The sequence below is a fragment of the Rhinatrema bivittatum genome, chromosome 5, assembly GCF_901001135.1.
Source record: "Rhinatrema bivittatum chromosome 5, aRhiBiv1.1, whole genome shotgun sequence".
NCBI classification, from domain to species: domain Eukaryota; kingdom Metazoa; phylum Chordata; class Amphibia; order Gymnophiona; family Rhinatrematidae; genus Rhinatrema; species Rhinatrema bivittatum.
In genome coordinates this window covers 306,355,117-306,378,121 of record NC_042619.1, presented here as the reverse complement: position 1 = coordinate 306,378,121, position 23,005 = coordinate 306,355,117, and the positions used below count along the sequence as shown (strand labels likewise).

Below are 23,005 nucleotides of genomic sequence, written 5' to 3'. Positions count from 1 at the left end.
TCCCGCTGGAAGTGTGCAGCACTAACTATTATATCTGTAAATTGCGCTGGAATAAAAAGGGTGTACAATTCCAGAGCTATGCAGCTGTTAAAAAAAAATCACGCTGTGCTCTTTCCTCATGTCTTCTCTGCCATGCAGCAAACGAAAACATGATTCCGACTGCAGCAGATTCTCTGCTGGGCACGGCGACCGCTGACGGCACGAGACAGAGAAAGAACTCAGCCTGAGCTTCTGCGGATTTTCAAATCTCACTATTACATCATGTAGCCAGGAGCTCCCCGAGAGCCTCCTCTCCAGCATATCTCTGCTCACCAGATGCTTTCAGTCCTGAGCCAAGTGGAATTATGGATGCTTTCCCCACAGCTCCAAATGGGTTGTAAAACAATTTTGAAATCTGTGGTGTGTTTTAAGATCAGTCACAGACTGGGTCCTGCCCCTCAGCCGGAGCGTTCCTTTTGCTGGCCTTGGATGCAAGGTATGCTGGTCCCTTGTCTCTCTCAGAGAAGTGAACGCGTATCTACTCTGGATTCCCAGCTGGTGGGGTTCAGACTGGAAGGAGTTTGGAGTGCAAGTTCCACATTAATACCGGAGTAACTAATCCCACTTGGAGCTAGCTTGACTCCTGGATCAGGTCCTCCAGGAGCAGATGAAACATATGTGCATGGAGATTTGTGCAATTCCAGGATTAAGGGCTTGGTTTCCTAAAGATTTTTTTTCCTGTTCTCTGTAGGAAACAGGACCCACTGCAAAACGTCAGATAAGTGCATCTCCCTCTCCCCATCTCAAGGCATTAAAGTTCCTGGTGCATCATCTGAAACTGTGTTCTCCTGCATCCCTCTACAACTGTGGGACGTACACTGCACTAATTGGGGCGGATTTTAAACCCCCTGCTCGCGTAAATCCGGCTGGATTTACACGAGCAGGGCCCTCCCGCGCCGGCGCACCTATTTTGCATAGGCCGCCGGCGCGCGCAGAGCCCCGGGATTCACGTAAGTCCCGGGGTTTCTGAAAAGGGGCGTGTCGGGGCGTCGCGTTTGGGGACGTGGCACGGCGTTTGGGGGGCGGGCCTGGGGCGTGGCGCCGGCCCGAGGGCGTTCCGGGGGCGTGGCTGCGCCCTCCATCAGCCCCCGGGTCGGGTCTCGGCGCGCCAGCAGTCCGCTGGCGCGCGCGGATTTACGTCTACCTCCGGCAGGCGTAAATCCATGGATAAAGGTGGGGGGGGTTTAGATAGGGCCGGGGGGGTGGGTTTGATAGGGGAAGGGAACGGAGGCAGGCTGCGTGGCTCGGCGTGCTCAGGCTGCCCAAAATCGGCAGCCTTGCGCGTGCCTATCCTGGATTTTATAAGATACGCGCAGCTACGCGCGTATCTTATAAAATCCAGCGTACTTTTGTTTGCGCCTGGTGCACAAACAAAAGTACGCAAACGAGCAATTTTTTAAAATCTACCCGATTATGTTTATTTACAATTAAGCAAAGATGTAGCCGTGTGCATAAGGTGAGTTACAAACGTTATGACAGAAAGTCTCTAGGGAGGAGAGTATTAATGACAGTTATTCATACCGCAGACATATCTTGGAGCCGTTATTATTGGGCAGATAACTAGGGTTGCCAACTGGCTCTGTTTTGTTTTGTTTTTTTTCAGGATCCAATCCTGGTGTTATCCCACTGCATGCAAGGACTTAGGGTCCTGCTTCTCCTAGGGAAATCCAAAACTACACGTCCATGCACGCAGCAGGGCAAAGCGAGGCCCGGATCAGCATAGGCTGAAAACATGGAGCCAGCTGACAGTCCTCAAAATGATTAATGAAGCAGCGGCAGAGGAAGAAGAGGAAGGAGGAGGGAGACCAGAGGAAGAGGTCGGGTGGCAACAGCAGCGGTGACAGAGAGCAATGCCAGCACTGGTGGTGTGATGGATGGCAATGTGTTCCCCCCCGCCAGCCAGTCGCAGCAGCCCTAACATCCACACCAATGATACTAGCTTACAAGGAAAATGTATCAGCCAACCAGTTGTCTCTGTCTCGTTGAATGGCCGCAGGTGGTCATGTCAGGTGCAGTCCCGCATCGTCACGTACTATCCCTGCAGCTAAGGCCGTCTTTTTCTTTTCTGTTTTAATACGTTTTATTAGCCATTTCCTATTATCTAATAATAAATATATATGACCAAGTGCCAAATCCTGAGAAGGCCAGATTAATAAAATGACTGGGCTATGCCTCTCCATCCGAAACAATCCACAAGACCCCACTAAGATAGCGAGAGAGAGATACCTTTTACTCATCATAGAAATCTATCGAGGACGATGTGTAATTTTATTGCGCGAATAGTATATGCTTGAATTTGACAAGTCAAACCTAATTCTTGTTTTGTTGAATATCCTACAGAGAGGAGGACACTGATTCACCTTACGCTTTAAAAATGAAGGACATTTTTTATTCCAGGGCAATCCGTGACCTTACAGAATCTATTTCTCTTACATCCTAACTTACAACTTTTCTTACCTTTGTGTCTTCCTCTGAGCTACAGGCATAGTTGGACAAACTGCCGTCCTCTGCTGGACTTAAATGATCCAAGGAGCCCAGAGCCAGTAGATGATTCACCTCGCCAGATCGGAGATGTTTTTCTATTAGCTCAGCAGGTCTTTGCTCAAGATTTGACCCTGACTCAGTAGGCCTAATCTGAGTGCTGTCATCCATCTGAAATAGAACTCCTTCCCTTGAGTCATCCTCATGTGTCTCACTTTTCTCATCTTTCTCGCTAGAAGAGGTGCTGCTCATCAGATCCTCCCGAAAAGCCTGCTCTACACAGGTCCTTGTTGTTATGGCACTATCTTGGAACAGTGGATTGTTAAAAAACAGACATTCTTCCTCAATGTCACTTTCAGAAGGTATATCTTCATCTTCTCTCTGTCTCTCCCCATCACTTTCTTCTTCATCGTCACTTTTCTCAGCTTCAGCTTCACCGTCTTCTTCAATCAGCAAAGCTTTATCGTCAGTCACTGAAAGCTGGAAATCTAATCCAGGTGGAAGTGATTCTGGTGTTTCTTGAAGATCCTGTAATAAATTCCTTGGTTCCTCTTTGGGATCTTGCTTGTCTATCTCATCCTGGAGGTCCAGCATACACAACTGCGCTTGGAGAATACCGGCCCAAAACATTTCTTGGGCTGCTTTATGTTTGACAATATTCAGCTCGTTCGGGTTGTCTGAATGACTTGCCGTAGTTGATTTTCCCGGGGCTCCTTGAAGTTGATCCTGTGAAGCTTCCTCTACTTTAGGAGGTTTACAGACTCCACGGTCTATCTCAGCATCGGTTCTTTCTTGTTGTAAGGGGCAAAGTAATTCCTCTGCTGGTGTCTTGTGATCACGCACCACCCCTTCCATGTTGGCCAACCCTAGCTTGCCTGATTGTTGGTTGTGGAAGTTCAACAGCTGGGTTTCACTTGAGCTACGCCTTTGGAAGGTTCCAGAAAACACGGCTGCTTCATATGCTCTGTGCACATGGGCAGTCCCAGACAGTAAATGTTTTTCTACTCCAAACCAAGAGTTATTAAAATCCAAATAGGGGCCACAGCTCGATACCCCGCAGTCTTCATTTTATTGTGCACCACATTTGTCTATTTGCTCTGTGCTAGAGACAGGTTATTTGTACCATACTAACGAGTCTGAAACGAACCGTTTCTTCATATTGTTTGCTAAGTGTTGAGCAATGTAAGTACTTCTGGGAGAACATCCATCCTTTCAAAGGTTAACCTAGACAGCAAAAAACACAGGTAAACAGAAAAAAAATAATGATTAATCAAATGAAGATTAGTCATAATTCATCAAGTATGAAACTGCTCTTTTTTCTGTTATCAACTCCAAACCTATCCCCAGAAATCTGTCCTTTAACTGAAGCATGAAACACTGTTTTGAACACAAACACTATGGGGGTTTGGAACAATAATTCACCAGATACAGTATCATAATGGCAATCTTATTATGACAGCTAAAATGTTTTAATGGGAAATGTAAGTGCATCATTTGCAGGTAAGTACATACAGCCCCCACACCTCTTCCACTGTTCTTACCGGAGAGGGGTTTGGAGATTCGTTCCTGACAGAGAGAAGATGCAATTCAGGGTCCTACTGATGCTTGCACTCATGAATGGGATGCTCAGATACAAACTGCCTATGTCATACAGGAGTTGTTCCAAAGAAATGACATTTTACTGAAAATAAACTTGTATGATGGCAATCTCACATACAGTGCATCATTTAGCAAGGGATGAGTCAGTACTTTCCAGTCATGAGACTCGAAACAGCCAAAGCAGCTCCAAAACCTTTATTTCTTATTACAAATAAAATCTCTTCCAGACTGCTTTAACTTCCAGTTGTCTGCGGGGGGAGAGGGGGGGGGGGGGGCGGGGGAGGCACATTGACTCCCTTTTCGTCCAGTTGTTCTCTTTGCGTGGATTACCCTCTTAGCAGATTAGTCTTCCACCCGTCCCTTTACTAGACTCCAATACCTGGAGAGCCTGCTTCCAATGTGATTTTCATGCAGTTAGATATATACAAGATTCCTCTCTCCGTTCTCTATTACTGGATGGGGACTCTTGAGCGTCTGACATGGGTTAAGTCATATTCTCCCTCTCCTGACAGTGGGGGCTGCTGCATGGGATTTCAGAGAGCTTCTGGAAATCCTGTGGTGAATCCCTCTAGTAGCAAGGAGGGGGTTTTCTCCTTGTGCCTCAGAGAGGAGAGCTCCTGCTCTCACTTCCTTTCCCAACCTTCCCATCAGAGATTTCACTAGATCTTTCTAGAAACTCACACGAGTTTCTATATCCCCTCCAGGAATACTCCACTTCCATCTCATAAAACAAAGGGGTGAATTTAAAGTTGGGATAAAACATCAATTTAGTTGGTGAGCCCAATGGGATCCCCACATACACACACGTTTCAGTAACAACAGGGCTACTGATAGGTTTTATAGCCTGTGTACGTATGGAGATTTAGAGATGCCCCAAAATTATATAAGAACCCAACTTCTTTTTCTTCTTTCCTGGCAACCTAATAGGAAAAGGAAAAGAAGGGTGGTGCAGTGGAGAAGACTTTGATAAAGATCAGGTAGGGGTAAATGAAAAGGAGCAAGTGAAACCTGTAATACATGGGTCTGGCGGGTTGCAGGCCATGTTTTTGAAAAAAAAACTATTGGTGGGTATGATGATATATTTAGATACTGGGCAAATGCTCCGATCCAGGTTTGGATATTTGGGGTCAGCAAGGAGTCTCTTTTTATTTTTATATTTTACTGTTCTAGCACTAATTACAGGCCCGCCCAGTGACTCAGTCAGTAAGTGCTATGCACTGCCTTGCGGAAGAACCCCCATTTGGTCCTCGGGTTGGATCTTCCGCAGAGGGGGCATTTGCAGCCCCCTGGGGGAAGGCTGTCACGGTCATTGTTTAAGGGGGTACTCCTTGTGCCCAGATTCAGGGTCCATGATTGGCAGGACTGGTGCTCTAGGCAAATCTCCAACCTCTCGTCCTTCCTCTTACAACAGCTCTGAAACAGCATCCTCCTCTCTTGCCCAGCTCAGCATCCATCTTTCACTCTCCTCTCACCCTCTGCCAAGTTCTACACACCTCTTCCTTTGCCCTTTTACACAGTCCTCATCCCTTCTCTCTATCCTTGTCCAGCATTTCTCCTCTTTCCTTCTCTCCCACTAGCATTCTCCTTTTTCTCCCCATCACTCTCTGCCCAGCACACCAGCCTCACCCCAATTATTTTGCCCCTTTTTACAGTGCCCTACATCCTCTGATATGTGTGCCTGAGTCTGAGATCAACATGGAAACTGATTTACCCAGAATCCTCTGCTGCCTTGGCCTGCTTGCAGTTCTGGCTACGTGAACCCTAAATGCCCTATTGAGCCTGACCTGGAGACATTCTAGGAGACATCTGGACAGCAGCTATAGCTGTCTAAAACTTGTGATGGAGAGTCAGGGGATCATAATACGCAGAAGGAAAAGGTCAGAATCTCAGGCTAAAATTCCAATTACAGTGGCACTTGGAAAAAACTGCTTAAGCCATGTAGATCTCCCCGAGGGTGAAAAAATGACAGGACAAAGGACTAAAAGAAGATTGATACGAACACCAGGCAATTAGGCCCCAATTTGGGAAGGGGATCAGGGTAACATAAGTCTAATTTGTCTCTTTTATGACAAGAGAAACTGTGTACATGATACTCCCATAGGTTCACGCAATTTAAGGATTTACTTACTTGAGATTGCATGTTCTACCTATAAAAAGAAGAACTCACTAATGTACAAAGAGAGACAGAGTATTTATTTATTTATTTATTTATTTATTTATTTAAAGTCTCTTCTATACCGATAGCCGTTCGCACATCGTATCAGTTTACATCAAAACAAATAGCTTTTGGGCGGGGCCCTTACAAGTAACAGTCGAATAACTGAGTAAATATAGACAAATAGAACTATAATAAAATAACTACAATGTGGGAGGACTTACAGCTGGTGACCTCTCGTTGGAGAGGTAGGCAGAGGAGGGTCGAGTCAGGAGCGCCGTTTACATCTGGTGAACTGATTTCGCGGAATACCCCGAAGCCACGCCCCCGAAGTGACGACATCAAGGAGGGCCCAAACGCCAGGATAAAAGAGAGAGAGCTGAGGAGGTATCCCGGAGGACTTACAGCTGGTGACCTCTCGTTGGAGAGGTAGGCAGAGGAGGGTCGAGTCAGGAGCGCCGTTTACATCTGGTGAACTGATTTCGCGGATTACCCCGAAGCCACGCCCCCGAAGTGACGACATCAAGGAGGGCCCAAACGCTGGGATAAAAGAGAGAGAGCTGAGGAGGTATCCCAGAGGACTTACAGCTGGTGACCTCTCGTTGGAGAGGTAGGCAGAGGAGGGTCGAGTCAGGAGCGCTGTTTACATCTGGTGAACTGATTTCGCGGATTACCCCGAAGCCACGCCCCCGAAGTGACGACATCAAGGAGGGCCCAAACGCCGGGATAAAAGAAAGAGAGCAGCGGTGCACAGCCGCCGGCGCACAGCCAAAGCCGCGCGCCAAAGGGGCGCACCCCTGGTAAAAATTTTCTTCGTGATTGTAGTGTGCCTTTTTCCTACTTTATGGGTAGGAAGAGGAAACCTAAAGTTTGGTCATCGTCTCCGGCGTCTATAGAGGTGAAGGGTCCGATGGATCAGCATATAAGGCGGGTAAGTCAAACTGCCCGCAGTATAATACCGGACATTTCCTTTTCATCGAGTGCTTCAGACAGCCCGAGCCAACAACTATTATCTCAAATCATTTTCGGAGTCGAATGTACCTATTGAATCTCAATTGGAGGTGGTAAATATAAATAATGTAAATGTACAACCCTCAATTGAGGGGGATGAGAATTTGGGGAGAATTGTTGAAGTGGCTGGCCTACAGGGTGCTAGCCCAGCAATAATAGACCCCCAGACAGTGACTCTAGTTGATGTTTGGAAAGCTATCAATGACCTGCAGAAAATAATGACTGGTTTCATAGAACAAACGAATAAAGGAAATGTGGAAATGAAAAATGTATTGCAGATATATGAGAATCGGCTAAAACAGGTGGAAGAAGTGGGAAAGGCTAATTCTGTACAAATAACATCTTTACAGACTGTAAATGCTTCTTTTATTAAGGATAGCCTGGTAAATCTAAGGCAGATAGAGAGCCTGGAAAATGAGAATAGGGCCAAAAACCTGCGGTTTTTGAACTTTCCCATGACCAGGCTCCTGTCTGCTACTGAATTGCTAAAAAAATATCTAATTGAAAATCTGTCTATATTATATATTGATGATCAATCTATATCAAAAATTTATTATGTCTTGAGTTCAAGAATTAAAAGACAGGAAGGAGAGGAAGGTATGGACAGTGTCCAACAAGCGTCCCCTAATTTAACCTCCTTCCTGGAATCATCAGTGGATGATATTCCGCAGAGAGCCACGTTACTAGTTACTTTCTGCAGAGAGAAAGATAAAATAAATATTCTTCAGAAATTTTTCAGAAATAGGGAACATTTATTTTGTGGTTATAAGGTCCAAGTGTTCCCAGATGTCTCCAGATCCACTCAATACAGGAGGAAACAATTCCTTTTATTAAAGCCTAGAGTATTGTCCTTAGGGGCTACATATTTTTTGCGTTTCCCCTGTAAATGCCTTATTGTTTACCAAAAGAATAGATTTATTTTTCAGGAACCGAGTCATCTGGAAACGTTCTTGGCAGATAAGGAAGCTGGTTGAGATTTCAGTAGTTGTATAAAATATATAGATCCAGCTAATGTAATAATTTAATTACAATTTCCTTTGTTTATTAATTATTCCTTGGTGGATTCCTCCCAATTTGTGGACTATAATTTTGACATATAGAAGATGAATGTTCTTGTAAATTTAGTTCTTGATTTGATTGTGATATATGCAATTGTATTTCTTGATTTTTGCATTTTTTATAATTTGTAAAACTCTAATAAACTTTAAATAAAAAAAAAAAATAACTACAATGTACAGTATATATAAAACAATAACTATAATGTACAGTATATTTACAGCATTCTTAATCATATTCGACGGAGGGGTAACAGTTCAGCTACTCGAGTTGTTACTCGCTTGTTGTTGGAGATTTTTGTGCGTGGGAGGGGGGGAATGGGGGTACGCTTGTTGGAACAGCCAAGTTTTGAGGTTTTTTTTAAATTTAGGAGTAGAGGTCTCAATGCGTAATTCAGGCGGCAAGGAGTTCCATATAGTGGGGCTAGCTAGGGAAAATGCTCTGCTCATGGTAGATGAGAGTTTGATAAATTTGATAGATTGATTACAGAGGGTTCCTTGTAGGGCTGGGCGCGTAGGTCTCTTAGAAGTGCGGGGGAGGAGGGGGGGTTGATCCAGTTGAGATTATCATTTAGCAAACTTTTATGGATGAGGGAGAGCGCTTTGTAAAGTATTCGAGAGGGTATTGGGAGCCAGTGGAGCTCGATAAGTGTGGGAGTAATGTGGTCTCTTTTTTTAGAGTTTGTTAGTATACGTGCTGCGGCATTTTGTAAAAGTTGTAATGGTTTGGTATGTGTTGAAGGGATGCCAAGGAGGAGTGCATTACAGTAGTCTATTTTAGACAGGATAATAGACTGAAGAACTGTGCGAAAGTCAGAAAAGTGAAGTAATGGTCTGAGTTTTTTTATCGTTTGTAGCTTAAAGTAGCAGTCCTTTATGATAGAGTTAATAAATGGTTTGAAAGTGAGATGCTTCTCATGCACACCTGGCCAGAGAATTGCTTCTATTCTGTATCTCCCAAGGATACCTGTATTGCTTATTGAAATACAATACAAAATTTAAATTTGCTTTACAAAAGTCTGGTGTGGTATCCTTGTGTCCGTAGCGAAGCCCCTTAAGCGCATTTGGTGCTTAACACCTTTTTCTACCCCCTACCTTCCTAGAACCCCCTCTCTCTTCACACCACCTTCACCTGCCCATCACCCTCTCTCTCTCTACCCACCCAGCACCCTCTTTCCAAAAGTCTTCCACCCATCCAGCTTCCTCTCTGTCTTCATTCTCTTCTTTCTTGTGGTACCGTGTCTTAGACTTTGTTAGGTGATGCCTGGAGGCTTCTGGAGGTTTTGTTGCCCCAGGCAACCACTTACTTCATCTAATGGAAAACCTGGCTGAGCCCTAGTGCATGGCCTCCAGCCTAGGACTGTCACTGTAATGGCCACACTAAATATACGTTGAGAGAGGGTATAAAATAAGAGGAAAAAAAAACCCAGCTCGTGTGAATAAAGGCTCGCAGCACCTTGGTTCCAACTGAGCTGGAAGTAAAAATGGAGCAAGAGGAAACTGCCAAGTGAATAAAAACGGATTACAGATGCACAATGGCTTTTGTTTTGTCATCCTCTGGGTTACCATGAAGACAGGACTAGAAGGCAACTTGACAATGGATGGAATCCATGTACATCTGGTTTTCTTTCACCATAACCCAACCCTCTGGGGCTATGGGAAAAGACCTTAATGAATCTGGTCCTCCATAATGACGCACTCCATTGAAATTAATGGAGATGCAGTTGACATTCGCCAGATGCTTGTCTATTAGCAGTTAACACCAAGCAGTGCTAGTCTGCAAATCTTCTACTGACATTATGCAGCACCGTGGACCAGTGTGGATCTGTGATTCTCGCTGCCTTCTGAGAACTGCTGCACCACCGAACATGACAATGTCTACAGCCAACAATTAAAAAACACAAAACAGAGATATGTGTTCAACATCACCACAAGCCTCATGGGGAGTGAGGAGGTGGACAGAGAAAGGCATGTCTAGTTTGAAACTTACACTAAAAATAGCCAACAAACGAGTTGCAAGTGATACCTTTTTGCTGGACAAAGAAATGTTTAACAGCCTTCCATTGTCAAACTCCCTCAGTTGAGTCAGTGCAAAATAAGCCGAGTATGATTATGTCTGAATGCTTGATATCAAGGTATTATCTGCCTCTTGTTTACAGACCTTTATTTCTATGTAGCTGAGTGGTCTAATATGGCAACCACTCAACTTTATTCAAGAATAAAGATAACACATTGTTATGTATCAGGAGCCGCACAGTTTATAAAATACCGCATAGAGGTTCCGGCCTTCCCGGCTGAGGATGCGGATACAATGAGGACCAGTGGCGTGCAGTCAAGGCCTTCAAGGAACTCAATGAATACCCAGCCCACAGACGTTGCTACAGGAGGGCAAGTGCCCGATCCGATCAATTGCATCACACCTTGCTACTCTACCCCCCCCCCCCACCCCCCAATGCGCAGCAGGAGTCGTATTTATCCAAACGCCATCTCCTGCTGCCGCGGGACCAGTCTCACACCTCTTAGCGCGAGACCAGTCCCGTGGCAGCAGGAGATGACGTTTGGAGAAGCGACTCCTGCTGCTGCCCATCCCACAACTCAGCAGGCCACCCCCCAGAGCCTGTCCCGCGGTGGCGGAAGAGAGAGATCGGATGCGGTGGCCACAGCCACTCCCATGCCCCTGGTGACTAAAGAGAGAGATCGGGCTCAGTGGCCATCAGCGGATGCCATTTTGCAAGCAGCTGAAGAGAGAAGAAGTACACGATGGCCACCAGCAGACTCAGTCCTTCTGGCGGCTGAACCAGAGACTCAGGTCCTGTGTGGGGGGATGTGTGTGTGTGTCTGGGTGACTGCTTCTGAATGTGGGTGACGTGTGTGTGTGGAGAGGTGACAGCTTGTGTGGGTGGATGCCTGTGGATGGGTGGGTGAGAGTGGCTGGGTGAGAGCCCGTGTGTGGAGGTGGGGGTGTATGTGTACATGTGACTACGTGTGTGTGTGTGTGTGTGTGACTTCCTGGGTGGGTGGGTAAGCGCCTGAGTGTGTGTTTGTGGGTGGATGAGATCTGTGCATGTGTGGGTGAGAGGCGGTGTGGTTGTTTGTGTGAGAAAGGCCGTGTGTGTGAGAAAGGCTGTGTGTGTGGGGTAACAGCTTGTGTGAGTAAGGGGTGAGAGCCTGGGTGGGTGAGAGACTGTGATGTGACTGGGTGAGAGCCTGTGTGGGTGTGTGTATGTGTGATGATGTGGTTGTGGGTGGGTGACTGCCTGTGTGTGTGGGTAGGTGAGAACCTAGATGCATGTTTGTGGGTGTGATCCTGCATATGTGTGGGTGAGAGGCTGGGAGCCTGTGAATGTGTGGGGAGGGGTGGGTGAGAGCATGTGTGTGTGTTTGTATGACTCCAGTGTGTGGGTATGGATGGATGACTGTGTATGTGTGTTTATGTGGGTGGGTGACTACCTGTGTGGATGTGTGTGTGAGAGTTTGTGTGTGGAGGAGAGCCAATGTGTGGGTGGATGTGTGTGAGGGAGTCAGAGTTTGTGTGTGAGTGAGAGGATAAAATTTGTACAGCTCTCCAACTCCCAATCCACAACAATTTCAGAATGGCTGGAAATCGAAACATCCCAGGTATGAAGAGAGGGAGATTTTTTAAAAATCCTTATTCATTTCATTATTGGATGCTATTTGACGTGTCTGCTGTTTTGAAATATTATATTGGTATTTTGGGAAATTTTATAAACATTTTTATGAGGTTTTAATTATTGGATGTTCTATTTATCAATTTTTAAATATTTATTATTTTATTAGTATGGTTTTACTTTAATAATTGATGTTTTATATTTATTTTGCTGTTTGTTGGTCTCTTATTTTGCCTTTGGTGCGGGTCTGTCTATGTTCTGTATGTGGGATCAAGTTGAGGGATTTTGCTAATTTATAGCTTCTAGTGGTCTATAGAGTCCATCTTGTTCTGTTTTCAGTAGGAGATGTACTGGTCTTCTAGGGCCTGATGTAATATTTGCAATGCTGCTTTTTCCTGGGTAGGGTTGTTGCTGTTGAGTCCTGGGAATTAGTGTTGTGTTGAAATGGCAAATTTGTCTCTTGGGGTAAACTGTATGCTTGGCAGGCTGTGATATATAAGTATTATCCAAAAACATTATACGTGAGTTATTGAGACAATATAGGACCTGTCTTTAGATGTGAATGTCTGATCTGACATATGGACTTGTGCAGTTTTAAAAGCATTTGTACAATATTTTTAGGTATATGTATTTTTCTATTTTACAAGTTAGGCAACCTGGCTTGTTTTGTTTTCTAAAAAGCAGGTATACTGGTGTTTTAGAGCCCGATGTAATATTTGCAGTGCTGCCTTTTCGTAAGTAAGCTTAGTTTGAGTACTGGCATTTAGTGCTGTTTTTGATATGGGAGGTTTACTATATTGTAATTGTTTATTCATGGCTTTCTAGGGGCCAAGCCCACACCCATTACATGTTACAACAGGCCTAATGCCATATGGGTTCCATGTGTCTTTTGAATTTAGGGGAGAGGGGGGTTGAGGGAGCAAGACTGCTGTAGATTGGAGAGGGAGGGAGAGCAGGCAGGCGGCGCATGTGGGAAAAGAGAGGGAACGAGACTGAATTCCCTGCTATAAATATCACTGCATGCCACTGCCAAGGACCCCATCACAATTAATGAGGTATGTGTGGCCATTAAGAACATGGCCTCAAGAAAATATTCAGCCCCGATGGATTCCCATTTCAGGACCTCCTCATTCCGATGGATTCCAATTTCAGGACCTCCTCGTTCCAATGGATTCCCATTTCAGAACCTCCTCATTCCGATGGATTCCAATTTCAGGACCTCCTCGTTCCAATGGATTCCCATTTCAGAACCTCCTCGTTCCGATGGATTCCAATTTCAGGACTTCCTCGTTCCGATGGATTCCCATTTCAGAACCTCCTCGTTCCGATGGATTCCAATTTCAGGACTTCCTCGTTCCGATGGATTCCAATTTCAGGACTTCCTCGTTCTGATGGATTCCCATTTCAGGACCTCCTCGTTCCAATGGATTCCCATTTCAGGACCTCCTCGTTCCGTCACTTTGTGACTTGTGTAATGCCCTGGGGGAACCTAATGCCAGGACTGGTAGGTTAGCAGAGGCGCTAATAGTTTTTATACATAAAAAACCAAAGACCCCTATGAATGCACGTCGTATGGATCAATCTCATTACTTACAACTGCTGACCAGGAGGGAAGGCGGGGTTATAACAAATAGGAGAAAAGGAAGAAATATCTGCAATGAACTCCTCATGCTGGTTAAGTCCTTTCCATAGCTGAAGCATATGCTTAAAATATGGACTCGTAGAGGGTAATAAAGTACTTGTTATAGGAGGTAGCCATATTGAGATATTTTAAAGGAACCCCTTCCAAATAGCTCGGCTGATAACCATTGTTTAATCCTGAGTCAAATCGCCACCATATTACTGCCCAAAGCTACTGTTGCGCGTCCCAGCCGCATTGGCACCGCGGCCGGGCCTGCTCACCTCGCGCTTCTATCAACCAGCTCCGGACACCCCTCCCTTGCTGCCACTGCCAGTTCACGGCGTCCTCGGGCTCTCCGCTCACCATCATCCTCGCAGGCCTCACAGCGGAGCTCCTGTCGGGGTTCCGCGTCTTCGGCGTCCTTGGCCACGCCCCTAGGCGCGCGCACGGCCGACGTGCAGCCTTTAAAGGGCCCAAGGCGGGAAAACCTGCGGGGGCGCCTCCCTATGATGTCACATAGAAGTACTATTTAAGGCAAGGCCCTGTCCCCAGGACCTCGCCTTGGCAATCGGGTCGACACCGTTGGTGTGCTAGTTTGCCTTTGTGTTCCACGTGTTCTCCTGTTCCAGCGTCTCCTGTTCCAGCGTCTCCTATTCCAGCATCTCCGTATTCCCATGTCTTCCGATCCCAGTGGCTCCGTGTGTTTCTGTATCCTTCTCAGGTAGTACCTCTCCGGACTGACCTTTGGCACTGACCTTTGCCTGCCTGACCATTCTCTTGCCTGCCGCCTGGAACCGACCACTGCCTGCCTGACCATTTTCTTGTCTGCCGCCTGGAACCGACCCTCACTTGCCTTGACTTTGCCCGGACTGATTCTGGTATTGACCCTTGCTTTGGCTGACCTCTCCTGGACTGATACTCTGGCTCTGACCCTTGCGCTTCACTTGGACACTCTCCTCTGGCCTATTGTGACTACCAGACCAACCTGTTTGGATTCCAACCATGGCCTTTACCCAACTAGGCCCGCAGGCACTGCCTGCCTCGCCCGGAGAACCTTCCTGAACTGTTATCTCCCTGAGGTCTCCAGAGCTTCCAGTTCGGGTCTGGTCCATCCACTCTGTATCAGCCGTGCACCCTTGCTCATGGTGCACACATAGAAATGACGGCAGAAGAAGACCAATCGGTCCATCCAGTCTGCCCAGCAAGCTTCACACTTCTTTTTTCTCATACTTATCTGTTTCTCTTGGCTCTTAGTAACCTTAGGTTCTATTTCCCTTTCACCCCCACTATTAATGTAGAGAGCAGTGATGGAGCTGCTTCCAAGTGAAATGTTAAGTTTGATTAGTTGGGTAAGCGGCAGCATAGCTCTCTGCCGTTGAAGCAGAGAGCAATGCTGGATATGCGTGAAGTATTAGTTTTTCTTGTCCCCTGCCGTTGAAGCAGGGAGCTATGCTGGAAATGCATTGCAAGTGAAGTATGCCTTGAAAGTCACATTAACTATCAAATATTGAATAGCCTAATAATTGGTAATTGAATAAGCCTAATAATTGGTAATACCTAAAGCCCATGAACCCATCCCTGTTTTTTGGGGGTTTTTTTTCTTTTTTTAATTGGGAGATGGCAGCCCTCCATCCTTCCGCTCCGTGAAGGTGGAACACCAACCACTGGCCACTGGCATCCCGCTCCGTGAATGCCTCTGTGGCTACTGCCGCTCCGTGCAGTGTTTTGTTGCCTGCTCTTTATACGCGTCCTCTAGACCTGATGGATCCACGGTGTTTATCCCACGCCCCTTTGAAGTGCTTCACAGTTTTGGACTTCACCACTTCCTCCGGAAGGGTATTCCAGGCATCCACCACTCTCTCCGTGAAGAAATACTTCCTGACATTGGTTCTTAGTCTTCCTCCTTGGAGCCTCAGCTCGTGACCTCTGGTTCTGCTGATTTTTTTCTGATGGAAAAGGTTTGTCGTTGTCTTTGGATCGTTAAAGTTTTTCAAGTATCAGAATGTCTGAATCATATCACCCCTGCTCCTCCTTTCCTCCAGGGTGTACATATTTAGATTCTTCAATCTCTCCTCGTATGACATCCGATGAAGACCCTCCACCTTTCTGGTCGCCCTTCTCTGTACCGCTTCAATCTTGTCTCTGTCTCTTTGTAGATACGGTCTCCAGAACTGAACACAGTACTCCAGGTGAGGCCTCACCAAGGAGTACTGTGCTCCCCTCTGCTACCTCTCCGGGAGACCATCTGAGGCCCACCTAATTCCAGGCGATCCGGGTACCCAAGGGCTCAACCTGCAGAAACCCCGGACTGTTATTGGTGAAGCTCCGGTTAGCCTCTGTCTTGTGTGCTCCGCCTCCTGGTGGCAGGCGCCCAGAGAGCCGTACCAATCCTGCACCAAGCCAAGGGTCCACCTCCAGCGCAACTGCTACAACACCAAATAATAATTCTTAAAGTCAGGGACAGCTAATTCACTCTCAGCTTGGAACTGAAATAGGATCCTACATAAGATTTGAGGGAACCTACATTTCCAGATATAGTGAAAGATCATATTCTGCAATGTCCTAAAACTTTATCAGCCACTGAAAGAGGAAGACATATATGCTATTTTTCTAGTCAGAATCCCTTTGAAAATATACTCCTGAGTGCATATTTGTGTGCTGGGAAAGTAATTTTGAGAATCCTCAAAAGTCACTTGGTTCGTGTGAGAAGGTGTGAGAGCTAGTTCCTGGACAATTAATCACCAGTGCTTCATTCCCCCTCACCCTCCACATTTCCCAACTACCCCAGTTACATTTTTCGATATAGAGATTCTTACCCCTATTAGGATGAAATTTTTCAAAAAGAGTCAATTAGGAATTTACAATGTACCCCTGATTTTAGTAACTGACTAAGTTTAGCCCTATTGCAGGTAACTGACAAACTAACAAAACACACCTAATAAATGTAAGGGTTTTTTAATTTGATTAAGCATTCTCACTACTTTGCTTTAAAAATCTTAAGCAAACCAAGAAAATTAAGATGCAGACTGAAGTTCAACAGTGAGATGGGAGCTATCCAGGCATTTGTACCGAGTGCCACCTGTTGGTGAGAGGTTATATGCATGCACTTGGTACAGAGAGCTCCTGGCTCAGAGAACAAGCCGATCTCTGCAGGATAGAGGGACACACCTGGAAGAGCTGAGGCAAACAGTGGGAGCACTGAGAGGAGACTGTGCTGATCACCTGGTAGGAGACCATCATTTTGGTGTGGCAGGACGCAATCCTGAAGCTAGGGCCTGCTGTCAGGGGCAGCAGGAATTAAACCTGCGGTCCTGGGTGTTTGAGGCCCGGGGATCTTGCAGCAGAGGCACGGGAACTCTGGTACAGCAAAAATCCTGTAGGAACTCTCAAGGTAAACAGAAGTAGGAAGACCCGCCTCCAGAGGCTTCCTACTGAACCAGCATTAGGTGTGCCGCAAACTGAGGGCTGGATATAAGGAGAGCTCGCCTGACGCACCTTTGCTGCTCCAGCAGTCTTCATGGAGTTTGCTCTGTGATTCCACTGTTCACTTGACCTGTTCCTGCCTGTTCCTGGTTCCTGCTCTGATCACTGACCTTGGCTCCTGCTCCTGCTCCGGTCCTTGCCCTCAGCTCCTTCCTGGTTCCTGTCACTGCCTGGTAAGTCCTGGCAGCCATCTGCATGCAAGAACCCAGCCCGTGGGGAATGGTGGCTGCTTCAGGCTGAAAAACATCTGCTCCAGAGCGCCTGGCCTCTCTTAAGATACGCCCCCCTCCCAAGCATGCTACCTCCTCCCTGCCCTCAACGGAGCGAGTTGTGACACCTGCCCTCTAGTTGATGCCTTTCCTCTCGCACTGAAAATGTGTCTCCAGGTGTGTTTGCCCAAGACAGAACAGTTAAGACTACCATTGTAGTTAGTAATTCAATCATTAGGAATGTAGATAGCCGGGTGGATGGTGAGCATGAGGATCCTTTGATAATTTCCCTGCCTGGAGTGAAAACATCAGACCTTGCATCATCTAGACAGGATTTTAGAAAGTGCTGGGGATGAGTTAGCTGTTATGGTACCAATGATATAGGAAGGTGCAGGAGGGAGGCTCTGGAGGCTAAATTTGGGTAGGAAATTGAAATCCAGAATCCCCAGGCTAGCACTTTCAGAAGTATTCCCCGTTCCGCACGCAGGACCCTAGAGGCAGGCTGAGTTCCAAAATCTCAATCTGTGGATGAAAGGATGGTGCAGGGAAAAGAGCTTTCGGTTTGTTAGGAACTGGGATACAATCAGAGGAAAGGGAGGGTCTCCACCTTAACCAGGGTGGGCCCCAGTTGCTGACACTAACATTTAAAAAGTAGATAGATCAGCTTTTAAATTAGACCACAATGGAAAACTGATACGCAGAAATTCATGGTTCAGAAGCTACTGGCAAAACAGGAAGATAGAATATCCCATCAGAGAGGCGGTGGTAAAAGCTAAAGTAGCCTAGATGGACTTAAAGAACCTCAGATAGATCTGAATGACCCCAAACTACCTGTATCATCAGGCTGTGAATACAAATAAAATTGGAAATATAAATATAAAACATTCTTTAACATATCTGTTTGCGCATGCCAGAAGTCTGAAAAATAAAACTGGAGGGTTGGAATGCATGGCATTATATGAGGATATGGACGTAATACATGTCTCATGAGACACTGATACCCAGGTATAAATTATATAGACTCAGAGCAGATCAAACTGGTGGAAGGGTTTTGTTATAAAAAAGAAAGGAATAAATTCAAGCAGGATAAACGTCCTGCAGGAAACAAAATGCACTGCAGAATCCTTATGGATAGAAATTCCATATGTGATGGGTAAGATTATAGCAGTGAGTGTATACTACCGTCCATCTAGCCAAAATGAAAAATACAGACGGTGAAATGCTAGCAGAAATTAGAAAGGCAAATAAAATTGGCAACACAATAATAATGGGACATTTCAATTACCCCAGTACTGACTGAGTCAATGCCTTATCAGGACATGCTAGAAAGATAACGTTTCTAGATGTCATACATGACTGCTTAATGAAAGAGCTGGTCCTAGAACCAATAAAAGGGGGAGCTACTTTAAATCTAGTTCTCAGTAGCATGCAGGACCTGGTGCAAGAGGTTACTGTGGTAGAGCCACTTAGCAACAGTGATCATAATGCAAACAAATTTCACATAATCAACGGAGCGAGAACATTAAGCAAAACTACTTTAGAAGCTCTTAACTTTAAAAAGGAACACTATGACAGAATAAGGAAATTAGTCAGAAAGAAACTAAAAGGAGGAGTTGCCAAAGTTCAAAGTATGCAAGAGGCATGAGCATTGTTTAAAAATACCAACTTGGAAGCCCAGATAAAATGTATTCCATGTATTAAAAAAGGTTGCAAGAAGACCACATGACTGACAGCATGGTTTATTTGTCAGGCGAAAAAATCATTAAAAGCCAAAAGGGCATCTTTCAAAAAAATGCAAAACAGACCCAAATGACAAAAAAAATAGGCAAGAACATAAGTACTGATAAGTCAGATGTAAAACAGTAGTAAAACCAATAACATATTTGAGAAGAAACTTGCCATAGAGGTAAAAACTAATAAAACCAAACTTTTTCATATAACTCTGATGCAAAACCCCTGCAAGGGAGTCAGTTGAGCCACTAAATGACGATGGGGTAAAAGTGCTGCTCAGGGAGGACAAGGTAACAGCTGGCAAACTTAATTCTTTGCTTTGGTTTTTACTGAGGAGGATGCTGGGAACATACAAACAGCAGAAATATTCATTGATGGCGACGGTTCTAAGCATCTAAAGCATAAACAAAAGAGTACCAAATCACCAGGACCAGATGGAATTCACCCCAGAGTTGTAAAAGAATGCAAACATGAAACTGTAGTCCTGTTACTAGTAATTTGTAATCTATAATGTAAAACATTTACTGAAGACTGGAGGGTGGCCAATATAACAGCAATGTTAAAAAGAGTTCCAGAGGTGATCTAGGGCTAAATGCCCTGTTTTCTAAATGGAGAAAGGTCATTAGTGGAGTACGACAGAGATCTACACTGGGACCTATGCTGTTTTATGCATAAATGATCTGGAAAAGGAAACAACAACTGAGGTGATCAAATTTGCAGACGACACAAAATTATTCAAAGTTGTTAAAACAGCAGTGGGCTGTGAGGAACCACAGAAAAACCTTGTGAGACTAGGCATCTGAGTGGCAGATGAAATTTAATGTGGGAAAGTGCAAAATGATGCACATGGGGAAAAATTATTCCAACTACATGTACACAATGTTGGGTTTCATATTAAGGGTCACCACCCAGGAAAATAATCTTGGAGTCCTTATGGATAATGTATTGAAATCCTAAAATCAGTGGCGGTGGCTGTCCAAAACGCAAACAGAATGTTAGCGTTACGACTGTCGCTGCCCGATGTCTCCACTCCACCCTCCTTATCTCTCTGGTGACTCCTCCCGCAGTTGACGGACGTTTGGCTGCCGCGGCGTCTGCCTGCCATCCTCTCCAGCATCCCCGGTCCGGCTTGGGTGCTGCCTCCCGCCATGTTGTCCAGCTGCCTTAGGGCGCGGGCGCGTGCGGCCCTGCTTCAAATATTTTCTTTGGCGCGAACCTCAAGGGCATCCCCCTACGATGACGTCACGCATCCCAGATACAAAAGGCCTACACGTCTGCTAGCTAATCAATTTAGCAACAGGTATTCGTACTGGTGAACTCCTTATGGATGGGATTCGCTCTCCGTACCTAGCTACTCTGCCTCTCCATTACTGGACTTACTCTATTTGGGGTACCCGCTCCTCGGGGCCTCTCTCTTCTCTTTCAGGTCGCTGTCTGGAGCCGGTACTCGCTCCTCGAGGGCCCATGTTCCCGGACTCGCTGCCTGGACTTCACTCCTGCCTGGAAGATACCGCTGTCTACACCATCAGTGAGTTACCATCTACTTCTCTCTCAGAGCTGTTCCCTGGAACCAGGTACTCGCTTCTCGAGGGCCTGCCTCTACACCAGCTCCTGTGATTCCTACTGAGAGAAACCACTGTCACAGCCATTGTGGGATCGCTGTTCCAGAGCCCTGAGGGACTACAAGCCCAGCCGGGCTTCATCTCTGCTCACTACTGCCACCTCTGGTGGCTCCTCAATACTGTTAATAAAAGATCTATCTGTGTTGTGTGTCCTAAGCTGAGCCTGACCTGTGGCCCCTCACGGGACTTCCCCCCGTGGGCGTGGTCAGCAGCCACAGTGTCCAAGGGTCCACCCAAAACCTTACAAACAATAACAGTTAGGAATGAACGGAAAGAAATGGAGAATAAAATGGAGACAACTGTATTGTCTCTGTATCAAGCCATGGCACAACCACACTTTCAGGCCAATGCTGTAATCTGGGTGTTAAGAAACTGTGCGCTGCTAGTCGGCACACATTTTAAATGCCCAGATTAATTTTTCTTTTTAAATCCTGATACAGTAAGCTAATGCTATGCTAATGCATTGGGAGTTAAAATATGTGCCTTCACTTGGGAGTTAAAAAGAATTTCATCTGGGTGTTAAAAATGTCAATAAGTTAGTACTTACCTGGGTAAGCGCCGGCAGCCACTGCCACTTACCCAGATAAGTCAGCAAGTGTCTAGTTAAGTGTTGCACTAACTCCCAATGAAGTGAATAGGAACAGTATGATGATGGTGTCCCCAGTACCACTGGGGCTCTGGTGTGCTGGTGGGTGACGTTCTATGGCGTCGCCCCCATGGTACCCCCAATACCTGATAAAGCTCCAAGAGGCTGAACACAGCCCTTGAAATGGCATCGGGAATGGCACACTGCCGTTTCCCTCATGAAACAGCAGCAGCGATGTCCGTAGCAACCGACAGTGCCCATGATGTTCTGCGGTGGTGTCCTGTAGCATCCGACTGTGTCCACTGGTGCCCACCTTGGTGACGGAGCATGAGGGGCCTATAGCGCTAGCACGCTCACCAACTATGGATCACATCAATGACATCAAACGATGCACACAGGGCTTCAATGGTGCTTGACTATGTCTTGACCAGTTCAATGATATATAGCGCCATCCTCCAAGCCCCAGGCGCCTGCAGATATTGACAGCCTGGCAGCATGACAGAGACCCGGTGTCCAAAGGCGTCGAAGGACCAGTGGTACCAAGGATGCTAGGGGCACCTGCAGGCAGAGGTTCTACAGCCCCAACATGGCCCCGACTTACCTCATCGGTGCCCAAAGGAATCGATGACTGCCGATGCCATCGAGGGTTCCCTTCGACTCACCTAAACATCTGAGGGGGTCGATGCTGCGAGCTTGATGGCATCCCTCGCTAGCGGCCATGGCTAACGATAGCCTCGACAGCAACCCTAGCACTCATTAGCACCGATGGTACACAAAGCCAGGCAGCCAGGAGCTCAGGGCTCCTGAGATCATCAGCATCCATGGTGCCCGATAGCCATAGGCCAGTGATGGGACAGCACGATGCCCTTTGGTGCCCTGTCTGGACACCGCAAAGGAGCCTCGAGGGCACTGGACCACTGTCTGGGTGCCTTGGCATTCCAAGGTGCCGCAGGTCAATGGCAATCCGGCACTCAACAGCACCAAGGTTGTCCAATGCCCACAACCTCTGTCACCTGAGGGCTTCAGTGGCACTTGATGGCTCTCAGGAGCCCCAGCAGTCAATGGCCTCAAGGACTACAAGGATGCTCATTGGCAATCCCAGTGCTTTGTTGATAGTGCTTGACGTCATCGAGAGTGGCAATGAATGGCATCGCTGGCCAACATAATCGATGGCCCCCCATGGTGGCCTAGCACCTCGATGGCATCGAGGGCGTCAACGGTATCGAGGCAGGTCCGCACTGCAATGGCATCGAGTTCCATGGCATCGAAGCCACGCACCTCAATTGGATCGAGGGCGGCCACTCTCGTACCCCAATGGGATCAAGGGTGTCGACAGCATAAAGGGCAGCTCCGATGGCATTGAGGGGGGGACCATGGTGCTTGATGGCAGTCCTGGTCCCAGACATGGTCTGGACCATGACACTAGAGGTCGGTGCCGCTATTCCTCTGCATTGAGGCTCAAGGCGCTCAATGACACTAAGGTCAATGCCATTCCTCCGGTGCATCAATACTCCACGGCACCCGCCGACACCTACAACACAGAAGACCCAGCCAGAGCGCTCAAAGCGTGCATGGTGCTTGATGGTGCCCATGTGGCACTTACGGCATAGAGGGTAGTCACACTTGATGGCATCGAAGGCGCCCCAGCACCTCAACGGCGTCATGATGACTATGACGCTCAATGGCAGTCCTGGTCCCCGATCCGGTCCTGACATTGATACATCAGACCATCGATGCACTGGCACGGGTGTACATGGGCAACCATTACTGGGCATGGCACCGAA

The 23,005-nt window shown here is 46.6% G+C and overlaps 1 protein-coding gene across 3 annotated transcripts in view; it reads right to left on the bottom strand.

The window, feature by feature from the left end:
• Positions 1-23,005, bottom strand: part of LOC115092869 (PH and SEC7 domain-containing protein 4-like) — a 138,185-nt gene that overhangs the window by 73,589 nt on the left and 41,591 nt on the right. For all 3 annotated transcript variants that reach the window (XM_029604247.1, XM_029604245.1, XM_029604246.1), the window contains one exon: positions 2,497-3,744. In XM_029604247.1, coding sequence (XP_029460107.1) covers positions 2,497-3,375 — 879 coding nt within the window. In that variant the 5' untranslated portion in view covers positions 3,376-3,744. The remainder of the gene's footprint in view (positions 1-2,496; positions 3,745-23,005) is intronic.